General features: G+C 33.8%; 1 protein-coding gene across 1 annotated transcript; it reads left to right on the forward strand.

Moving 5' to 3' along the window:
- Positions 1–1,876: 1,876 nt before the first annotated feature.
- LOC117927780 (telomerase reverse transcriptase-like) lies at positions 1,877–16,638 on the forward strand. Its single transcript, XM_034847456.1, is given in 15 exon segments — positions 1,877–2,206; positions 3,737–3,818; positions 3,875–4,014; positions 4,337–4,402; positions 4,517–4,540; positions 4,543–4,687; positions 5,314–5,477; positions 10,343–10,482; positions 10,484–10,664; positions 10,717–11,514; positions 13,807–13,912; positions 13,915–14,142; positions 14,145–14,376; positions 15,326–15,598; positions 16,200–16,638. Coding segments are annotated over 15 exon segments (3,153 nt in total). The 5' UTR covers positions 1,877–1,906; the 3' UTR covers positions 16,474–16,638.
- Positions 16,639–17,024: the final 386 nt, after the last annotated feature.

Consider the following 17,024-nt stretch of genomic DNA (forward strand, 5'->3'; position numbering starts at 1 on the left):
TTTTAAAATCACTCTCAAACGCACTCTTAGTTTGATGATACTTTAGAAAACACTTCTAACTAAAAACGTTTTTGAAGAAAAATGATGAATTTGATAAAATTTAGAAAAACACTTTTAAAAAGTTGAAAGATTACTTATAATGAATCACCTAAAAAAACATTTGTAAAATAAGTATTTTCATTAAACGCATCTTGAATTAAATACTCTAAGAGTATGTTTGGTAGTGATTCTCGAAAATGATTATGACCAAAAAAGTGTTTTTTTATTTAAAAATTAAGGGTCTATTTAATAACTGTTTTCAATAACGAGTTTTTGTTATGCAAAACAAAAAAATACAAAAAAAATGTTTTTTGCTTTATATTCTTAAAAATAAAAAATATGATGTTTTCAAATAACATCTTTTTATTATTTTTCATTGTTTTCACTTATTTTTTTCATAGTTGTTTTAAAAATTAACTATACAAATATATAGAATAATTGAAAATAAAGCACCAAATATAAATTTATTTTTAAAACATATTTAAAAATATTAAAAAAATGTTAAAAATATTTTAAGATAAAAACATGAAAGAATAATAATCTAAAACACTTTCAATAGAAACAATCCAAGTAAAAATACACTTTAAAAGTAAAATACCCTAAAATACACTCTTAATTACACTTTAAATTTGATTTGACTCATAAGTAGATTTATTTATACTAATGATATCATCATGCTCGAAAGTAAAAGTAAAAAAGGTCTAAAAATGAAAAACAAAAGGTAGGGGAGTTGGCAAATGACCATTGCCTAGCAATTAAAAAGAAAAAGTGTATAATCAACCGCATCTCCAATCATTTAAAATAATAGAAACTTTTGGTTTCCTTTTCCCTTTTTCTTTTTAACTAACCTGATAAAATTTAAAATTTTGAAAAAGTTAGTTTAATATTCGGTTTATTTTTAATTTTTTAGCCACCCCACATTCATTGGATTAGATTCGGTTTATTTTTTATTTTTTAAGCCACCCTTATTCAAAAGTTATTCTCTAATTTGTTGTATTCAAATTTAACAATGAAAAATACATTTGAATCAAATGAAAAAAATTTAAAATATTATGATCATTTGGTAATGTTTTTTTAAAATAGTTCTAAAAAATAGTTTTTGAAAATTGCTTTATGGTATTTTGTAAAAAGAATAATGAGCTTAAAATGCTTTTAACTTGTTTTTTTATTTATGTTTTTAAATATATTTTAATTATTTTATATATTTATATAATTATTTTTGAAAATAGATTTCAAAAAATAAATAAAAACAATAAAAGATGTTTTTTAAAAACACTATAGGTATATTTGCTAATTATTTTCAAAAACAATTTTTTATTTTTCAAATAAAATAGGAATTGGGTCTGGAATATATTTGGATAGTATATATATATATTTTTTTTGATTGTTTAAAAATTTGAGCTCAAAAATATATATTTTATATATATTTTTATTTATTTCATAAATTAAATATAAATATAAAATAACATAAATATATTATGTTGATAGTAAGATCAAGTTCAACTACTATAATATTATAAGGCATAAACTATCAAAATGTTTTTTAAAAACACTATAGGTATATTTGCTAATTATTTTCAAAAACAATTTTTTATTTTTCAAATAAAATAGGATCCTTGAAGCTCCAATTCTGCTACCAGCCTACCACCCACTGGTAATGGCAGCAACAAGATCCCTCCGGAACCCTCTGTCAGGAGAGGACGATTTGGGTGAATATTTTTGATCAAATAAAAACTGCCACGTGGCAAAATTTGCCCAAAGCAGTTTTTCAAATGATAATAAAACATGAAACAAACATAAATTTGCCCGCTTTACTCTTCTATTTGAAACGCTTCGACTTTCACCACCACGCTCACTCTCTCCCGCGATGGCGAAGAATCGGAAGAGGAGGAAAAGGCGAGTCCCGGAGATTCTGTGGCGGCTCTTCCGCCACCGCGCTCGTACGCTTGCCGACACGATCGCCTCTCTGATTCCTCCTCTGCCGCATTGCGGTTGCAATGGGCGGCGCTGCCTCGGTTGCATCGGCGGAGACGCCGACTCGTACCTTCTCCGTCCGCAAGATCCCTCTGACTATCGCAAGCTTTTGAGCGAGTGCTTCGTTGTCGTCTCTTACAATGCGCCTCCGCTGTCCACCATTTATCTTGATCGCCGGTGGTCTCAGCTACAGGTCCGTCAAGATCTCAACAATCATTGCTTTTCTCTACATTTATCTATTTACATGAATAATATACTTATGCATGTATATGAAAGTGTGAACGAATGTATGTGATTCTAGATGAAAGTTGAAATGTATTGGTCTGTTTGATGGCCTCAGGGTCCGTTTGGATAATAGGAAGTGGAAAGGAAAGGAAAGGAAAAATGGAGGGAACTAAAAATTGTGGAATGAGCTCAATAATTTTTTATTGGTATTTTACCTGGAGACTGAAGAATTTGAAAATGCAGGATGTCTGAACAATTTTCCTTATATTTAATTTGTTTCATATTTTGCATGTTGAGTTCATTAGGAATTATTTGAGAATTTTTGGAGGTTCAAATGGAAGGTAAGTGATTTTTTTTTTTTATTTTTTTTTTCTGTTTTCAAAAGGTATGATAATTGATAAAAGTTAAATGTCTATAGGTGTGCGTGTGTATATGAAATAATGGATATGAAAAGTGTAGCAATGTATATTTGTAGGATTAGGCCAAAAAAGGCTACATAGTATGGTTGAGGTTATGATTTGTCTGTTTCCTGAGAAAATGCTGACTTATGTTCTCAAAAACAGGAGAAATGGGAATCATGTAGACCATGTTTTGTGACTAGTCTTCAAAAAAACTGGGTTGGCTATCATTTCCAAAAATGAATTATTTTCTGAAAACAATGGAATATTGTTTTTTGTATTGCACATATTTATTGTTTTCAGGTCAGAAAATGAAAGTGTTTCTAATCAAACACAAGTAAGCCATGCTGATCACAATTTTGATTTCTTTTGTTCTTTGTGTTATTGGCAACCAAATGGGGCCTAAGGATGAATTATTTTCCCAATTCTATCTCAAATCTGTATGAACGTATCTAGGCTGTGTTTGGTTGCTGAGAAATTATGGATATGGGAGGGAAGTAAAATTTAAATCTCTGCACTTATGCTATTTGGAACCATAGATAACAAGAACCATAGACAACAAGAACCCAGTGGCAATGCATCTATAAGGCTTGTTTGAGTTGGGTTTTAAAGTTTTTTGCAAACCAAAATATATGACAAATTTGTATGCATTGAAAACCTTTTTCTATTTTGTTCCATCTCTCATAGTTTGCTCAACAGCCAAATGGAGGATTAATGTTTTATGAGTTCCTGTGCAGTTTTGAGTTACCAGATACAACTGAAGATGGTGACTTCAAATGTTATCTTATTCCACCAGGAAGGGCCTTTTTAGTAATTATATCCATATAAAGAACTCCCTTTCATTATTTTACCCTTCTACTGAGTGATTAGAAATGCTAAATTTGACAGACCACATCTTTGCTGGACCACAGTCTGTGATTCTTGCTAAAAGGATGGGTCTAAACCATCTCAAATTGTACTTCAGAAGCAAATTCATGCTTCCTGTCAATTAATCAATGCATTTTACTCAATAAATGTATCATCGATTTGTGTGTTTGATGCTATCGGATGAGCTTTTCCGTAAGACTAGCATGTCACTGTATTACTTGTAATGTTTTCAGATTGTCAGAAAGACCATTGAAATAATCATGTGTGAGCAACCAGGGTCTTCCAATGTATTATGTGGTGGCTATAGTAAGGCAAGTATCCAAATTCTACAAACTTCATATTTGTCTTATTCTGTTGCTATCATCATTAAGTCTCAATCACCAACATTATGCAAGCTTATCAATTTGTTTTTGGGTTGCCTGTTTCTAATGTCCAGACTTCTTCTGTATGCAACAGTAAAGGATTTCCACTTCACCAAATGGAACTTGCATATCATTTATGCCAACAATATGTAATTTTTAATCGGAACTTATTTCATATAAATATTATTTTGTAATCATTAACTTTATTGAAAGAAATTTCCATTTTTAAGAGTGGAATACTTGATTATTTCCAAGCAAATGCGTATTTCTTGTGGTTTCTTTAAAGGATGGAATCCATCAAGTGATCTTCTGTAACCTTCAGTATGGGGTGCTCAAGGGTAGAAGGTTTATAAGTAACATGCCAATAGTAATGATTCTTACATTTGGGTTATCCTTTGTAGGGTGATAATCTGTTGATACTTGATATCTTTATTGTTTTTGTTTATCAAAAGCTTCATCTATTTCTGACAGTGTAACAACTTGAGCTCCATTGTAGAGCTTCTGACTTCTTCAGCCTGGGGTCTGCTCTTGGAAAGGGTAAGTTATGGTTACTCTTTGTATTATTTGCTTCAACAATGTCAGATTATGTGTTCTTTTTTGTATACCCCTATATAAAAAAGTAAGTCAGCATCCACATTTTATATTGTGCAGGTTGGGGATGATATCATGGTTTACTACTACTAAAGCATACTTCAATATTTCTGCCGCTTCCTCATAAGATGCACTGTCAGGTGGCAGGTCCTCCTATCAGTGATTTATGCATTGGGTTGTCAAAACATGTATCAGACTCAAAACATCAAAAGCCTTCACTCACTGATCTTGGTAATCAAGATATGTGATTATCTTTTTTATTGGAATTTTGTTGTCATGTTTTAGGTCATCATATTTACTCTTTTTCTTGAGGAAAAGACAGCACATAAATATGCATATGATTATTTTGATTTATTTTCTATAGAGCATAAAATTATGAAAACATCAATTATGTTATTGGCAGGGGGCTAATATGGATCACATGATCTCCATGAAGTCTAAAGAAATTTGAAGACAAAAGGTCCTCACTAGGGAGGCTAAATTTTTTATTATGCTATTACTTTGCTAATCTCTTAACAAGATAGAAGATTCATCATGAATATCAACTATGTGATAGATCATAACTGCATAATTCTGAGGTGTTTTAATCTTTTCCACGAGATTCTCTCTAGACATCTTTGGTATGTTTCCTTCTTAGACTGTCATTGATGGTTATTTCATATGTATAATTTTAATGGAATTATGTCCTTGTACTTTTGCTGTCCGTATTTTATTATGATTTGTGCTCTATGTCTTTATGAATGCCATTTTTTTGGTAGTCTGTAACATATTAATTCTGGAAGAGTAATAGGATACTATACCATTAGGTCTTTGACAGAGGGGTGACTGGTGATTGATTTATTCAAATTTTTTCTCAGGTCCTCAAAAGAAGATGGAAAGGAATGATGGTGCTGTTAACTCAACATCAGAGGAACAGCAACTAACCAGTTCTTTCAATCGTGGTGGTCCTGTAAATTTTGTTAGTTGTGTTGGCTGTAATGGTGGGAATTGCTTAAGAAAATTTAGTGAACCGGGGGAAAAAGTGTGTTTGTAAGTTCATGTGAAGAAACTATGCAAACCACAAGTCTTGGAATCGCTAATAGGAAAGGAGCTCTACTTGGGGAATGTCAGCAAATTACAAGTCAGATTTCTGTGCAGCATAGGAAGCGTTTAAGACCATCAACTACAGCAGGCCAGAAAGTGCAGTCAATTGAAATTTCAAGGCACTGACATCCTGGGCCCTTATACAACAATCCCTTCCCAAAAAGAAAGCTTACATAGAAGGCTTCAACAAGGCTCTAGTGCCAACTTAAGTCCTCACCATGAAAAGGTCTTTCCCTTCCATGAACCTATGAAACACTGTCAACTTCAAGTCCACTTTGAAACAGTAGGCATGTTTTAAGTGTTTCATGATGTAAAATGAACTTATTGGTTCTATTTGTTGCACAACCCATACACACACGACCACTTTATCTTGTGTTGAGGTTCCTTATTACTATCACATGGAACACCTAGAGGATGACACGTGGACAGGATATTCCTTGATATATGTCTCATTGACCTATTCGCAGGCAATTGCTGGTTTCTGAGGCAGCACAAAACAATGCCTAACCACATGGGTACATGCCTAAGATTCACTCAGATGCCTATTAATAGGAAGTCCAACTTGTGTAGCTGCATGGGAATTCTTTGAGGGCTCCTCAAAGCTGCCCAAGGCTGAGTGCCTTGACACTGGGGCTACAGTCCAAGCCAGAATTGGAACTTTTGCTTCTTGGCTGTGGGATTAGCCATCCATGCCTAGTACTTGGAATGGTTCAGGGGTCCTGCATTGCCAGCTAGGCTTTAAAGATTTTGAGGTGGATGACTAGACCTAGTTGCACATGACGGATGTCAATCTTACTTCAGAGTTTTGAATGGGAAGAGGTTTACCCTTATTAATAAGCCATGATCCAAGGGTTGAGACAGTTAATCCCACCATCATTACTCTCTATGTGGCAATCACATATACTCTGAGATTTTGATCCCTAGTGCTCTGCCATTACTCCACTCCTTGCTTGTCTTAAACTAATCCTTCCTAATAATTAGCACTTCACCATCCATTTTGTTTACCTCCGTCACCTAATAACTGATCCTAAACATGTAGCAGGCATGGAAAAACTGATGAGAGCAGGAAATAGATACTGCTTGACATTGGGATGGTTTCAATTGTCATTCAATGAATTAATTTAAATCATAAATTAAGTGATAAATAAAGTTTAAGTATGCTAATAGAAGAAAAAGAGAGGAGAGAAGCATTTTTCTCCATAGACTAGGAGATGTCCTCACATGATCTATAAATCTTGATTTGTAAGTGGTCTAAAAAGATCCATCTAGTCTTCAAGCCTTGCCAATTCAGATGCAGCCTTCTGTATCTTGTTTGTTCTGCTTTCTTATATAGCCTTCATTTCTGATAATATCGTCTTAAGATCCCAGGATAATAAGAAGGGCTGTGATAGTTGTAGAAGGAATGGCAGAAGAGGCTTGTGAATATGTGTCAAATCTTGCAGAAGTTTCTAAAAGTTATCTGCAGTAAATATCATTCAATCATTTGGATGTCTTGACATGTATATATTCTGAGTCATACAAAAGTGCTCGATTCTGTATATTTGATAATATAAAAGGGATGATTAATTTAGTTGGCATTTCTATCTCATACAATTTGTCTCTTGCCATAAATACAGAATCTTTAGCAAATTTAAACCTCCATCAACATTGTGAATTGCCTATATGCTTCTCCAGTTTCTTTGTTTTCTTTTGTTCATGGTTTTTAGATTTGGTCTATCTAACAGTTCAATAGCAGTTCCGTTGTTTGCTGTTGCAAGTTCCCCAAAGTCTCCCCTGGGCTTATTATGACAGAAATCATGTTCCACAAATTGAGCATTCTTGTCAGTATTCAAGAAAACGTATCCTATCTCCATTTAGTATATTTCACTTTACATGTGTTCTTTTTTCATATTAACATGCTTGGCATTATAATGATTTTTTCTTACTGCATGTTTCTTATATTAGTGAAAAGCATTTTGGTAGAGATTACAATATTTAGGTTTTTAGCATTTTCCATTTGTATACCTATGGAAGAGTGCAATTGCCTGCTTTGCATTTTATATAATGTTTCGAATTTTTGTTCAAGTACTATGATGACTTCCAAACTGTATTTCTTAAGTCCTGTTCACTTGATGTTTTGGAGAAAAATTTATATAGCTCCTTAATATTTTCAGACATACTAAATTCTTGAAGCCCAATTTTCTGTGCAAACGTTCTTCTAAGATATCTTAGCTTATCCATGGGAAGTAACTGATTCAAAGCAATGTTTTCACAATACTGCTTCTTGTCTCATTGGATCTGCTTGCTGTAATGGTGCACTGATATGAGATTACTGCTGCAATATAACCTTTAATTATGCCACCATATGTGATTGGTTGCAGAATATATCTGGATTTGTGGCTTCTATAATTCTGAGGCTAACATGCATATATAGTTTCGTTTGGTTTCTTGAATCCTATTACTAACTATGGTGATATTTAGTCAAAGCTTTAATATATTCCATGTAGAAACTATGTAATAGCTCCTGTAGATGAATAGAAAGGCAAGTCATACTTAGCTGGTGTCACTCACATAAGAATCACACTGAAGCTTTTCAGAGGTTCTCTAACTAAGGTGTAAGTGACAAAAGTTAGAGTAAGCCAGAATTGACAGAAAATTAGTGGTAGGCCAGCATGGAAAAAAAGTTTAGTTAAGGACTGAAGTGCTGTTTGATGTACTCCTAGTTCAACAACTATTCAGAAAATGCTTTAAATAATGATAATGGTGATAGCAGAATGGACGCTATATGGTGGAAGCTCTGTGATAATTCAAGTATAAACCTTTACCATATTTACAAACATTTCTCAGAGTTAGTGATACAATTATAGGGAGAACTTCCATACAAAATTATTAATGGAAGTTACAATGTAGCCTGATTAACAAAACCAAATGACGTGTTTAATACGTATGATGAAAAATGTTGATATACTGAGAACAATTAGTTGTGAGATGAAGGTCACAGCAAATGGGTAGTGAAAGAGAAAATGGACCTGGAAGTGTTGTCCACATGACTTTTTTCCCTGGAGAAATCTAATGCAGTGATATATGGGTCTTGATGAAGTTAAATGTTAGGATATGATGTTTATGACTTTCCAGACTCAAATGCTGCGATATGGTATTTCAAATGTTATAGGCATTTAAAAATGGATACCGTAGCTTTACACAATGAATTTTGGCTGCACTTCAAATGGTAGCCTTGCATTACAGCTGACTCTTTAGAGTGCTGTCCTTCATATATCCCTATCTTTGGCTTTTAGGTTAACTTTGCTTTTCAAGAGATTCTGTTTTCAGTTAAGTAGTCAACTATAGCCTTGCCTCTAAATGTGTAGTTTGAGTCTCAAGAAAGACCCTCCCTTTGTATTCATTATTTACTTTTGTGGCTGAGAACTGAGTGAGCACTAGTAACTGTCTTGATGATTATTGTGGTTTTGAAAAAAACTCTGAAGGCATCATAGTGTTTCATTTAAGTTTTTGCTATATCTCTCAAATTGTTTCCTAATCATTTTTTTTTCAATTCAATATGCATCACCTTTTGTGTACTTAAGCCAGTTGATTATTTCCTTCTCTTTTGGGGTCTTAATTTCTTGCTTTTTGGTTCTCACAGATATCATTCACTTTTAGTTTGCTTACACTCTCATACGCAAAACTCAATCTGCGGATTTGAGGTTGTTGATAAGCACTGTGCTATTCCATCCTTAGGACAAAGTGCCAATGAAATGCCCTCTACATGCTGAGGTTAGTGTCCCAAAGAAAAAACTTTATATATGTTGATGAAGCAGGGTTTAGAACCTTTTTTTTTCTTAAGAACTTAAAAATCATATATTTTATAAGAGTTTTTTCAATTAACCTGAAAGCCAGTGGATGTGCATTCTCACTTATGGACCAGTGTTGTATAGCAACTACCAATTGTTAATTTCATTGAAGACCAGTGTTATTAGCAATGAGCATTGCTAATTTTGTTGGAATTGAGATAAATTATTTATACTAAAGCATTCCCCTGTTTTCCTGCGACTCAAGTTTTATGTGCTGCTCTAACCTGTGCTGGTTAAAGTAGAAATAAACTTTGAAGTTTCTTGAAAATTTGTGCAACACCAAATATTTGTATATATTGAAAGTTTAAATAAAGATTTGGTATTTCAGAAATTTTTTTAGTTTTAGAACCTTGATAAAGTTCTACAATGAGTTGATGAGTTGAACCTCTTATCTTGCAATGCTGTAGTAACATTTATTTGATAAAGTGTTTATGAGAGGCTCCTCAAATTAACAGAGAAAGATCTGGTCATTTGGTTAATTGTTCAAGTGCAAATTTTGTATTATATATAGAATTTCTTTTCAATAAAAATCTTTTTTGTATCTTGACAGAAAAAGCGATATCATCATAACTAATTAGTTGCTTATTTTGTCTAGTGCAACACATGGTTTATAGATATCTTCTAGCAGTTGTTTGGATACACATCCATTTTCTGTTTCTTATTTTAAGGCAAAATTTGAACATTTTCTGAAACATGGTTGTTTGTACTTCTCCTTATGTTTAAAACTTGACAACAATATTTCTAGAACATAAGGAAGTAGAAACAAACAGTTCCTGTTTATGTTTTATATTTCTTTTAAATATAGAAAGTGGGCATACTTTCATTTATTTGAGTGAGAAATATAATGTTTTTAGAGTATTCACTTTCAGGAAATGAATCTGATATAAATCATCTGAGAAAGGAGAACAATAGCTCAGCTGGACAGTGTTCTGCCCCTTGAGAAATCTCATGTTCATGAATCCAACATCTCAAGAAAACTCTGAATGTTCTTAGTCATCAATTTGAACTGAATAGATCTTATTGCTCAAAAAGTCAGGTGATATCTTTTATTTCAGCTGTTTGTAAGAGAATAGTTCCTTCACGTTTGCTAGGAACTCCTTCTAATTGGAGAATTTAAGGAAGAAAATTTCAAATTTGTTTGGCTACGTAGATTTGAGAAACTATCTCTGAAGCAATGTATGCATAAATTAAAAATATCAAGGTTTCCTTTGCTTTCAAATAAACATTCTTCTTGCTACCTGAGTAATCATGTACTGGAATACACAACAGAAAGAGTATGGACACAGATAAAAGATGTACTGAATTGAATGATGCCATTTATATTATGAAGCACAAAATTTTAGAAAGATGGATCTTTGGTTCTTCTCATCTCTTGTGGTGCCACTGGTGCAAGCCAACTTTTATGTCACTGAAAGTGAGCATGGGAAAAATGATCTGTTTTATTATCAAAAATCAGTTTGGGAGAAGCTGACCAACAGTGCCACCACTTGCTTGAAAGAGCAGAGCTATCGTTCCTTGGATGATGTGTCAGTTGGACAAATTTTAAGTGATAGATCATTTGGTTTTTCTAGGCTTAGATTTCGTCCAAAAGAGAAAGGAGTAAGGGCACTAGCCAATCTCAATGGATCATCAAAATTTCGAGTGCAAGATTCCCCTTTGAAAGATCAATCTTTGGGAATGCAAAGAAAAGCACATCTCCATCTGGAAAGAGTTAAATTTGACCATTTCAAGTCTGTGAATTTTGTTCTTCGTGATTTACATGCTGTCCTAAAAGGTTTACAGATGAAAGAACCAGAGAGGTTAGGGTCATCAATATTTGACTACAATGATGTCTACAGAAAGTTATGCCCATTTCTGATAAGTGTGAAGAATGGGTCAACAATCATGCCCAGTGTGTTCATTGTTGTTTCCGATGTTTCTAAAGCATTTGATTCTGTCAATCAGGATAAGCTGCTCAAAGTAATGAAAGATGTCATAGTGAAAGGTAAATATCTTCTAAAGCAGTCTTATCAAGTTGTCTGCACAAGGAAAGCACTTTGGCCATGTGAGAATCAAATATTGGTGGATCAAAACATTGGCACTGGTCTTACAGAGTTCACATCTTCTGTCCTGTCTCATTCATTGCATAGTGTCCTTGTTAATCAGGTACTCTTTGTTGATAGTCATTGATTCTGTGTATATATTTGTGAATCTTCTCTTATTGTTACTGAATAGCTTGATGACTACTGCTTTCATATCTATTATCTTGGTAATTTAGCTCTAGATCTTATTGGTGGCATCTAGTTGAAGCATTACCTTCTCTTGCTGATGATTCTTTATAGGCCAATTAAATTTATATGGTAGTCTTTGTCATTCCATCCACATACTGTTTTAATTGGAGCTGTAACTTTGATCATCTTCAAGTTTTTTCAGATTTTGCTGATGGTTACATTTCTGTGTTCCCATCATGTTGTGGACTTTTGTTAGTGAAACTGTGATGAAACTCAACCATGCCAACTAAAAATTGTTTATGTAATTGAAGATGGATGGAAGCCATCCTGTTATTGATTAGATAAAAAACATTACACTAACAAAACGTAGATAAAGTAAGCTAAACAAGCATAACTAGAGTGAGATCGATTGGAGGAGAGACAAGTGAATCTCCATTCGCTATAGCTTACATCAAGGGTTGGCATGCTTTGGTCATGGAGAGTTTGCTAAGCATACTTAGCGAGAGCTCCTATGGTGTGTGTTATTCTTTCAGAGATGTTTTTTCTGGTATTAACCCAGATTTGGATGCTCAAGAGGTGCCATGGTTCTGAAAAGAGGTCAGTGAGTAAGCCTTTAGTCATGATTTGAGGTGGGATGATAGAGGAAGGTTTTAACGCACTAAAAGATAATAGCATTGATTCCAAAGAGTGTAGCCCTTACCAAATAGTTATAATGGAAGTTGCATGCATCATATGTGGTGCAGCACATGCTTTATATGCTGCATCATATAATTGTAATGACCTTATACCCCGTGGAATGGACACCTATGGCTATGATAATGTAAAAAACTTAAAAAATATCTTGCCACAATACTTTATTTTTATTTATTTATTTCTGTTTATTTTTTATTTTTATCATTTTATAAATGAACAATGTAATATAGAAAGGGAGGCAAGGAAGAAGATAAGGCACTCCAAATTTTAAGCAAGCCACAAGGAATTAGCTCTCCTTGAATCCATGACCAAAACAAAACCACACTGAAAGTTGTATTTTCCCTATCATTGTTAATCATTTATTTACATGTATGTTATGAAACACTCTTTCAAAATGATGACTTCCAATTTTTTTCTGAACAACTAGCATGTCAGAACCAACAAGCTGCTTAAACTTAGTGCCTTCCATGCCAAACATGATAAAGGAACAATAGATAAAAAAAAAAGCCACCTGAAAAGGTTGGGAAGGAACAAACAAAACTAGCACCCTCATCCGGTAATCTCCATTATTCATGGCAGTAACCAAATTTTCCTTCCTTTTTTGAAAGTGTATGCAAACAACTGACTTTTTCCTCTCTTCCTGGCTGTTAATGAAAATAAGTGCCTGTACTGCATGCTCCTCTTCTCCTTTCTTCTTCTTTTTCTTCTTTCTCAAGTTCTTGACTATTCTAGTTTATTACAACCATACAGGATATCTATGTACTTTCTCTGTCTCCTTTTCCTTTATTATTATTTTTTATCTTTTATTTTTATAAATTACATTGTGGTGCTTGTTTTTGATCCATATATTTCTAACATGAGTAAGAAAATATATATTTCTGTATTTATTTTCTATTTATCATTCACTTGATGCCTTTTACTATATTATAATTCTTATATTATTAATAAGGAAAGTCGATGAGCTTCCTTTTCTTGCCTTGAGCTCACTCCTCCGTGAAGCCCCCATCCACTCCCTTAATATAGACATATTGGATAATGCCTGTGCAAGCATTACTCCATAGCTTTCTTCCTTTTTCTTTCTTTCTTTCTTTCTTTTTTTCTTTTCTAAATTTGAATTTTCATTGTCAGTGGTAGTTATCTGAGCTTTGATGTTTTTTCAAGTAGTATAGTATTACAATGGTTACAATGGGATCCAATCGTGTCTGTTCCTGAATTTCACCTCTGCTCTGCTTTGAGCTGAAACTAGTTTCCCACGCTTTTATGTCAAAAAATTATAGCTATAAATTATATCTTCAGTATATTGCAATAAATGATCCCTCTATTGATAGATCAAGGGCCCTCCTGCCATTGTTTCAGTGACTCTCTTTGTCTATGAAAGTTCCATGAAAGAAAATTGAACCAGAAGGGTGAGGAGTTACAACTCCCACTGGTCAATGATAGAAACCTTTGCAAGTTGAATCTTCCTTCTATATCCTGAAATGATCAGGGCTGGGATATATATTCTTTAAGATTATCTTCATTTATTATATTTCAGGTGCGGAGAAGGACCATAGGGAGCAAAGAGCTTTATTTTAATCTGAATGAGCATGTGAAGCGCAATGTGCTGCAATTAGGCAACAAATTTTACTTGCAAAATTCCGGTATCCCCAAGGAAGTGTTCTGTCTTCTTTGCTTTGCTCATTTTACTATGGACATATGGACAGGAATGTGATATTTCCTTTTCTTGAAAAAACTTGTGGACCAGCAACTGAATATGTATCAGGAAAAGATAATTGTCATGATGTATCTGCTGCACCGAGCAGCAGTGAGAATAATGTCATCACATCATCCCCTAAATATATGCTTCTCAGGTTCATTGATGACTTCCTTTTTTATCAACCTCTAAGCAGCAGGCTGCTAGCTTCTTCTCCAGGTTGCAGAGAGGATTCCGTGATTACAATTGCTACATGAATGAGGGCAAATTTGGTATGAATTTTGATATTGGCCACATATCTAGGCTTTCATCAAACAGAATATATGTGGGTGAAGATGGTATCTCATTTCTTCGATGGAGTGGTTTACTTATCAACTGCTGTTCATTAGAAGTTCAGGCAGACTACACAAGGTTATATTCTTTTATGGTCTTGATTAATTATGCTGCTACTTTAGGGGATAGATGTATTTTCCCCAGTCTTATGTTTTGCTTCTTTACAGTGGTGTTTTTGGTAGATAACCCGTCTACGTTTGTTGTCATTCTAAGAATTTTGTTCCTGGTTCAGATCATTTTGACAAAACTATTCAACTTTTAAAGTAGTGTCACTTACTGTGAAACTTCTTCATTAACCCTCTTTTGTTTTCTAAGAAAGCTGAGGAAAAGAAAGGAAATTGAATTTTGAATCCTAAGTGTTGGTTTAAGGGAACTTCGGATGTTATGTGGGTAAAGTTGGTTCAAGGAAAACTTGGCATCAATATGCTATCGCCTCAGTATTTGTGCAGTGATAATTAGGTGGCAAGTGATATAGTCCCAAAATCCACTTCACTGAATACTGCATAAAAGGATTACACAAGTTCTAGAAGATAAGCATTTCTTCCCTTCTCTATAGTTTTTTTTTCCTTATTCTCTGGTTGTTGACACCCTGATAAAATCCTTGCAGCTTATTCTGCACTGGTGGGGTATTAATCTAGTTGCGAAACTTAGATACTAGGTCATGGTAATATGACCTCCAACTCCAAGTGGGTTCAAATTTAATCTGTTCTTAACTAAGTTTAGTATCAGATATTCTATTACTAATTAAAGACCTACTACAACACACATGGCTGTATAGTAATAAAACTTAATGTTGAAGGGGATATTTTTGATTGAGAAAGACTCCTTTTTCCAATTTCTAAAAATAAGTATAAAAATGTATATGTGCTATTTAATTGATATCCTTTTCTATTGTTCCTCAATTAACTGACATCTGATTGATTTCTACATGAAACTTCTTTTCATTCTATCAGTTTGATGTAACTTTTATATATCAGAGGACATTATTGTAGTTCCCTTAAAGCTGCCGCCTTATCTTGGTTGACAGGTATGCTAATAGCCATTTAAGTTCGACGCTAACTGTCTGCTGGCAAGGGAGACCAGGTCGTCAATTGAAGGCAAGGCTGTTTAATTATATGCAACTTAGGTGCCATCCCTTATTCTATGACTCGAATATTAATTCAGCAGCTACTGTGAGATTAAACATCTATCAAGCTTTTCTGTTAAGTGCAATGAAGTTCCATTGCTACACCCGCAACTTGTCAAACATATGCAAACTTCAATCAGGATACCATATGGAGATCATTGAAAAAGCTTTAAGGTATGGATGTAATTCCTTACTGTCACCAGACCCTGATCTATTGAAAGAGCATTTTTCCTTTCACGGTCTTTCCTAAAATTCGGGTAATGATCAAGTGATCTGTTAGCCTTTTGTAGTTCATGCACTTTCTCATTCAAAGAACTCGGTTGGGTTGCTTATCCAATAATCTTAACAAAAATTGAACCAAAATTTTGAATCTTACACTCTTATTATCTGGTGATCAAGAAAAAAAGAATTCGACTTTGCAGTATCTTGTATTGTTGTTTGGCCTTTTATTTTATTTTATTTTTTGAGTTGGGTTGTTTTGTCTTTTGGATAGAAAAGTAATGTCAAGTTTCTTGTGCTTGGGAGAAAAAAATAAGAGAAAAATATAAGGTCATATATTATTTTCTCGTATTTTCTTTTCCATGATTCCTCAGCAACCAAAGATAGGGTCAAATATTATTTTCTTGTATTTTCTTTTCTATATGATTCCCAGTAACCAAAATGAAGGTTGGTTCCTTGATCAGTAAAATTCTTGTAACTTCTGTTTACTCTTTTTGTTTATCCTATTTTTGAACATCACATATTCACATTGCCTATACCATTTTCTGATTTCTAGGCGTATGCACACGTTTATAAAGAGAAGGATGCGTTCTATGGATCTCGATTCTAGTTTCCACCCAATTCTTCAACTGAAAAAAGGAGAAGTTCTATGGCTTGGATTGAAAGCTTTTATCCAAGTACTGAAGAGAAAACAGTCACGCCATAAAGAGTTGCTTTCTTTACTGAAATCCAAGTTATTGGCACATCCATTACCAGAGACTGCTTCATCTGAACTCAAGTATGCAGTTGATGATTCACATTCATCTTTACTTTGGAAAATCAAGTACTGAATTTTTACATAACATACTTCATTTTATATGCAAACTTTCATTTCTCAGCTGAACACTTATAGTGGAAACCTAGACTTGAGTATGGTCTGGGCTAAAGAGCACCGAAAAGTAGAAAATACACAGAACACTCACCATAGGCTGCTTTTGTGAACATCTTTAAACTTTAAGGGTGTGAGAGGTCTCATTCTTTGCTCATCTTAACCATGCTCAAATAAAAATGTGCTTTCTTGTTTGAAATACTACAAATTTACTTTCATAGGAATTGCTTCACTGCAGGTTGAGTATATCACAAGTGATTTATTCTTCCTCGTCTTCTTCTTGTACAATTCTCATCTTCTCCATATCCAATGCAAGTTTGTTTTTTTCGTCTTGTTCATGCAACCTTTCCCCGGCCAGGTACCAGTCCCTCAAGCAAATAATCGCTTCCAGAAGTTCTGGTGCCAAAGAGCTCTCTCCTTGTTCAAAACCCGTCCACCTTTACTAAAAACTTCTTCTGGTGTAACTGTAGATACATGAACTGTTAGTACATCATGGGCCATGGCTGCAAGCAC

The sequence above is a fragment of the Vitis riparia genome, chromosome 13 (assembly GCF_004353265.1).
Source record: "Vitis riparia cultivar Riparia Gloire de Montpellier isolate 1030 chromosome 13, EGFV_Vit.rip_1.0, whole genome shotgun sequence".
Classification (NCBI taxonomy): Eukaryota; Viridiplantae; Streptophyta; class Magnoliopsida; order Vitales; family Vitaceae; genus Vitis; species Vitis riparia.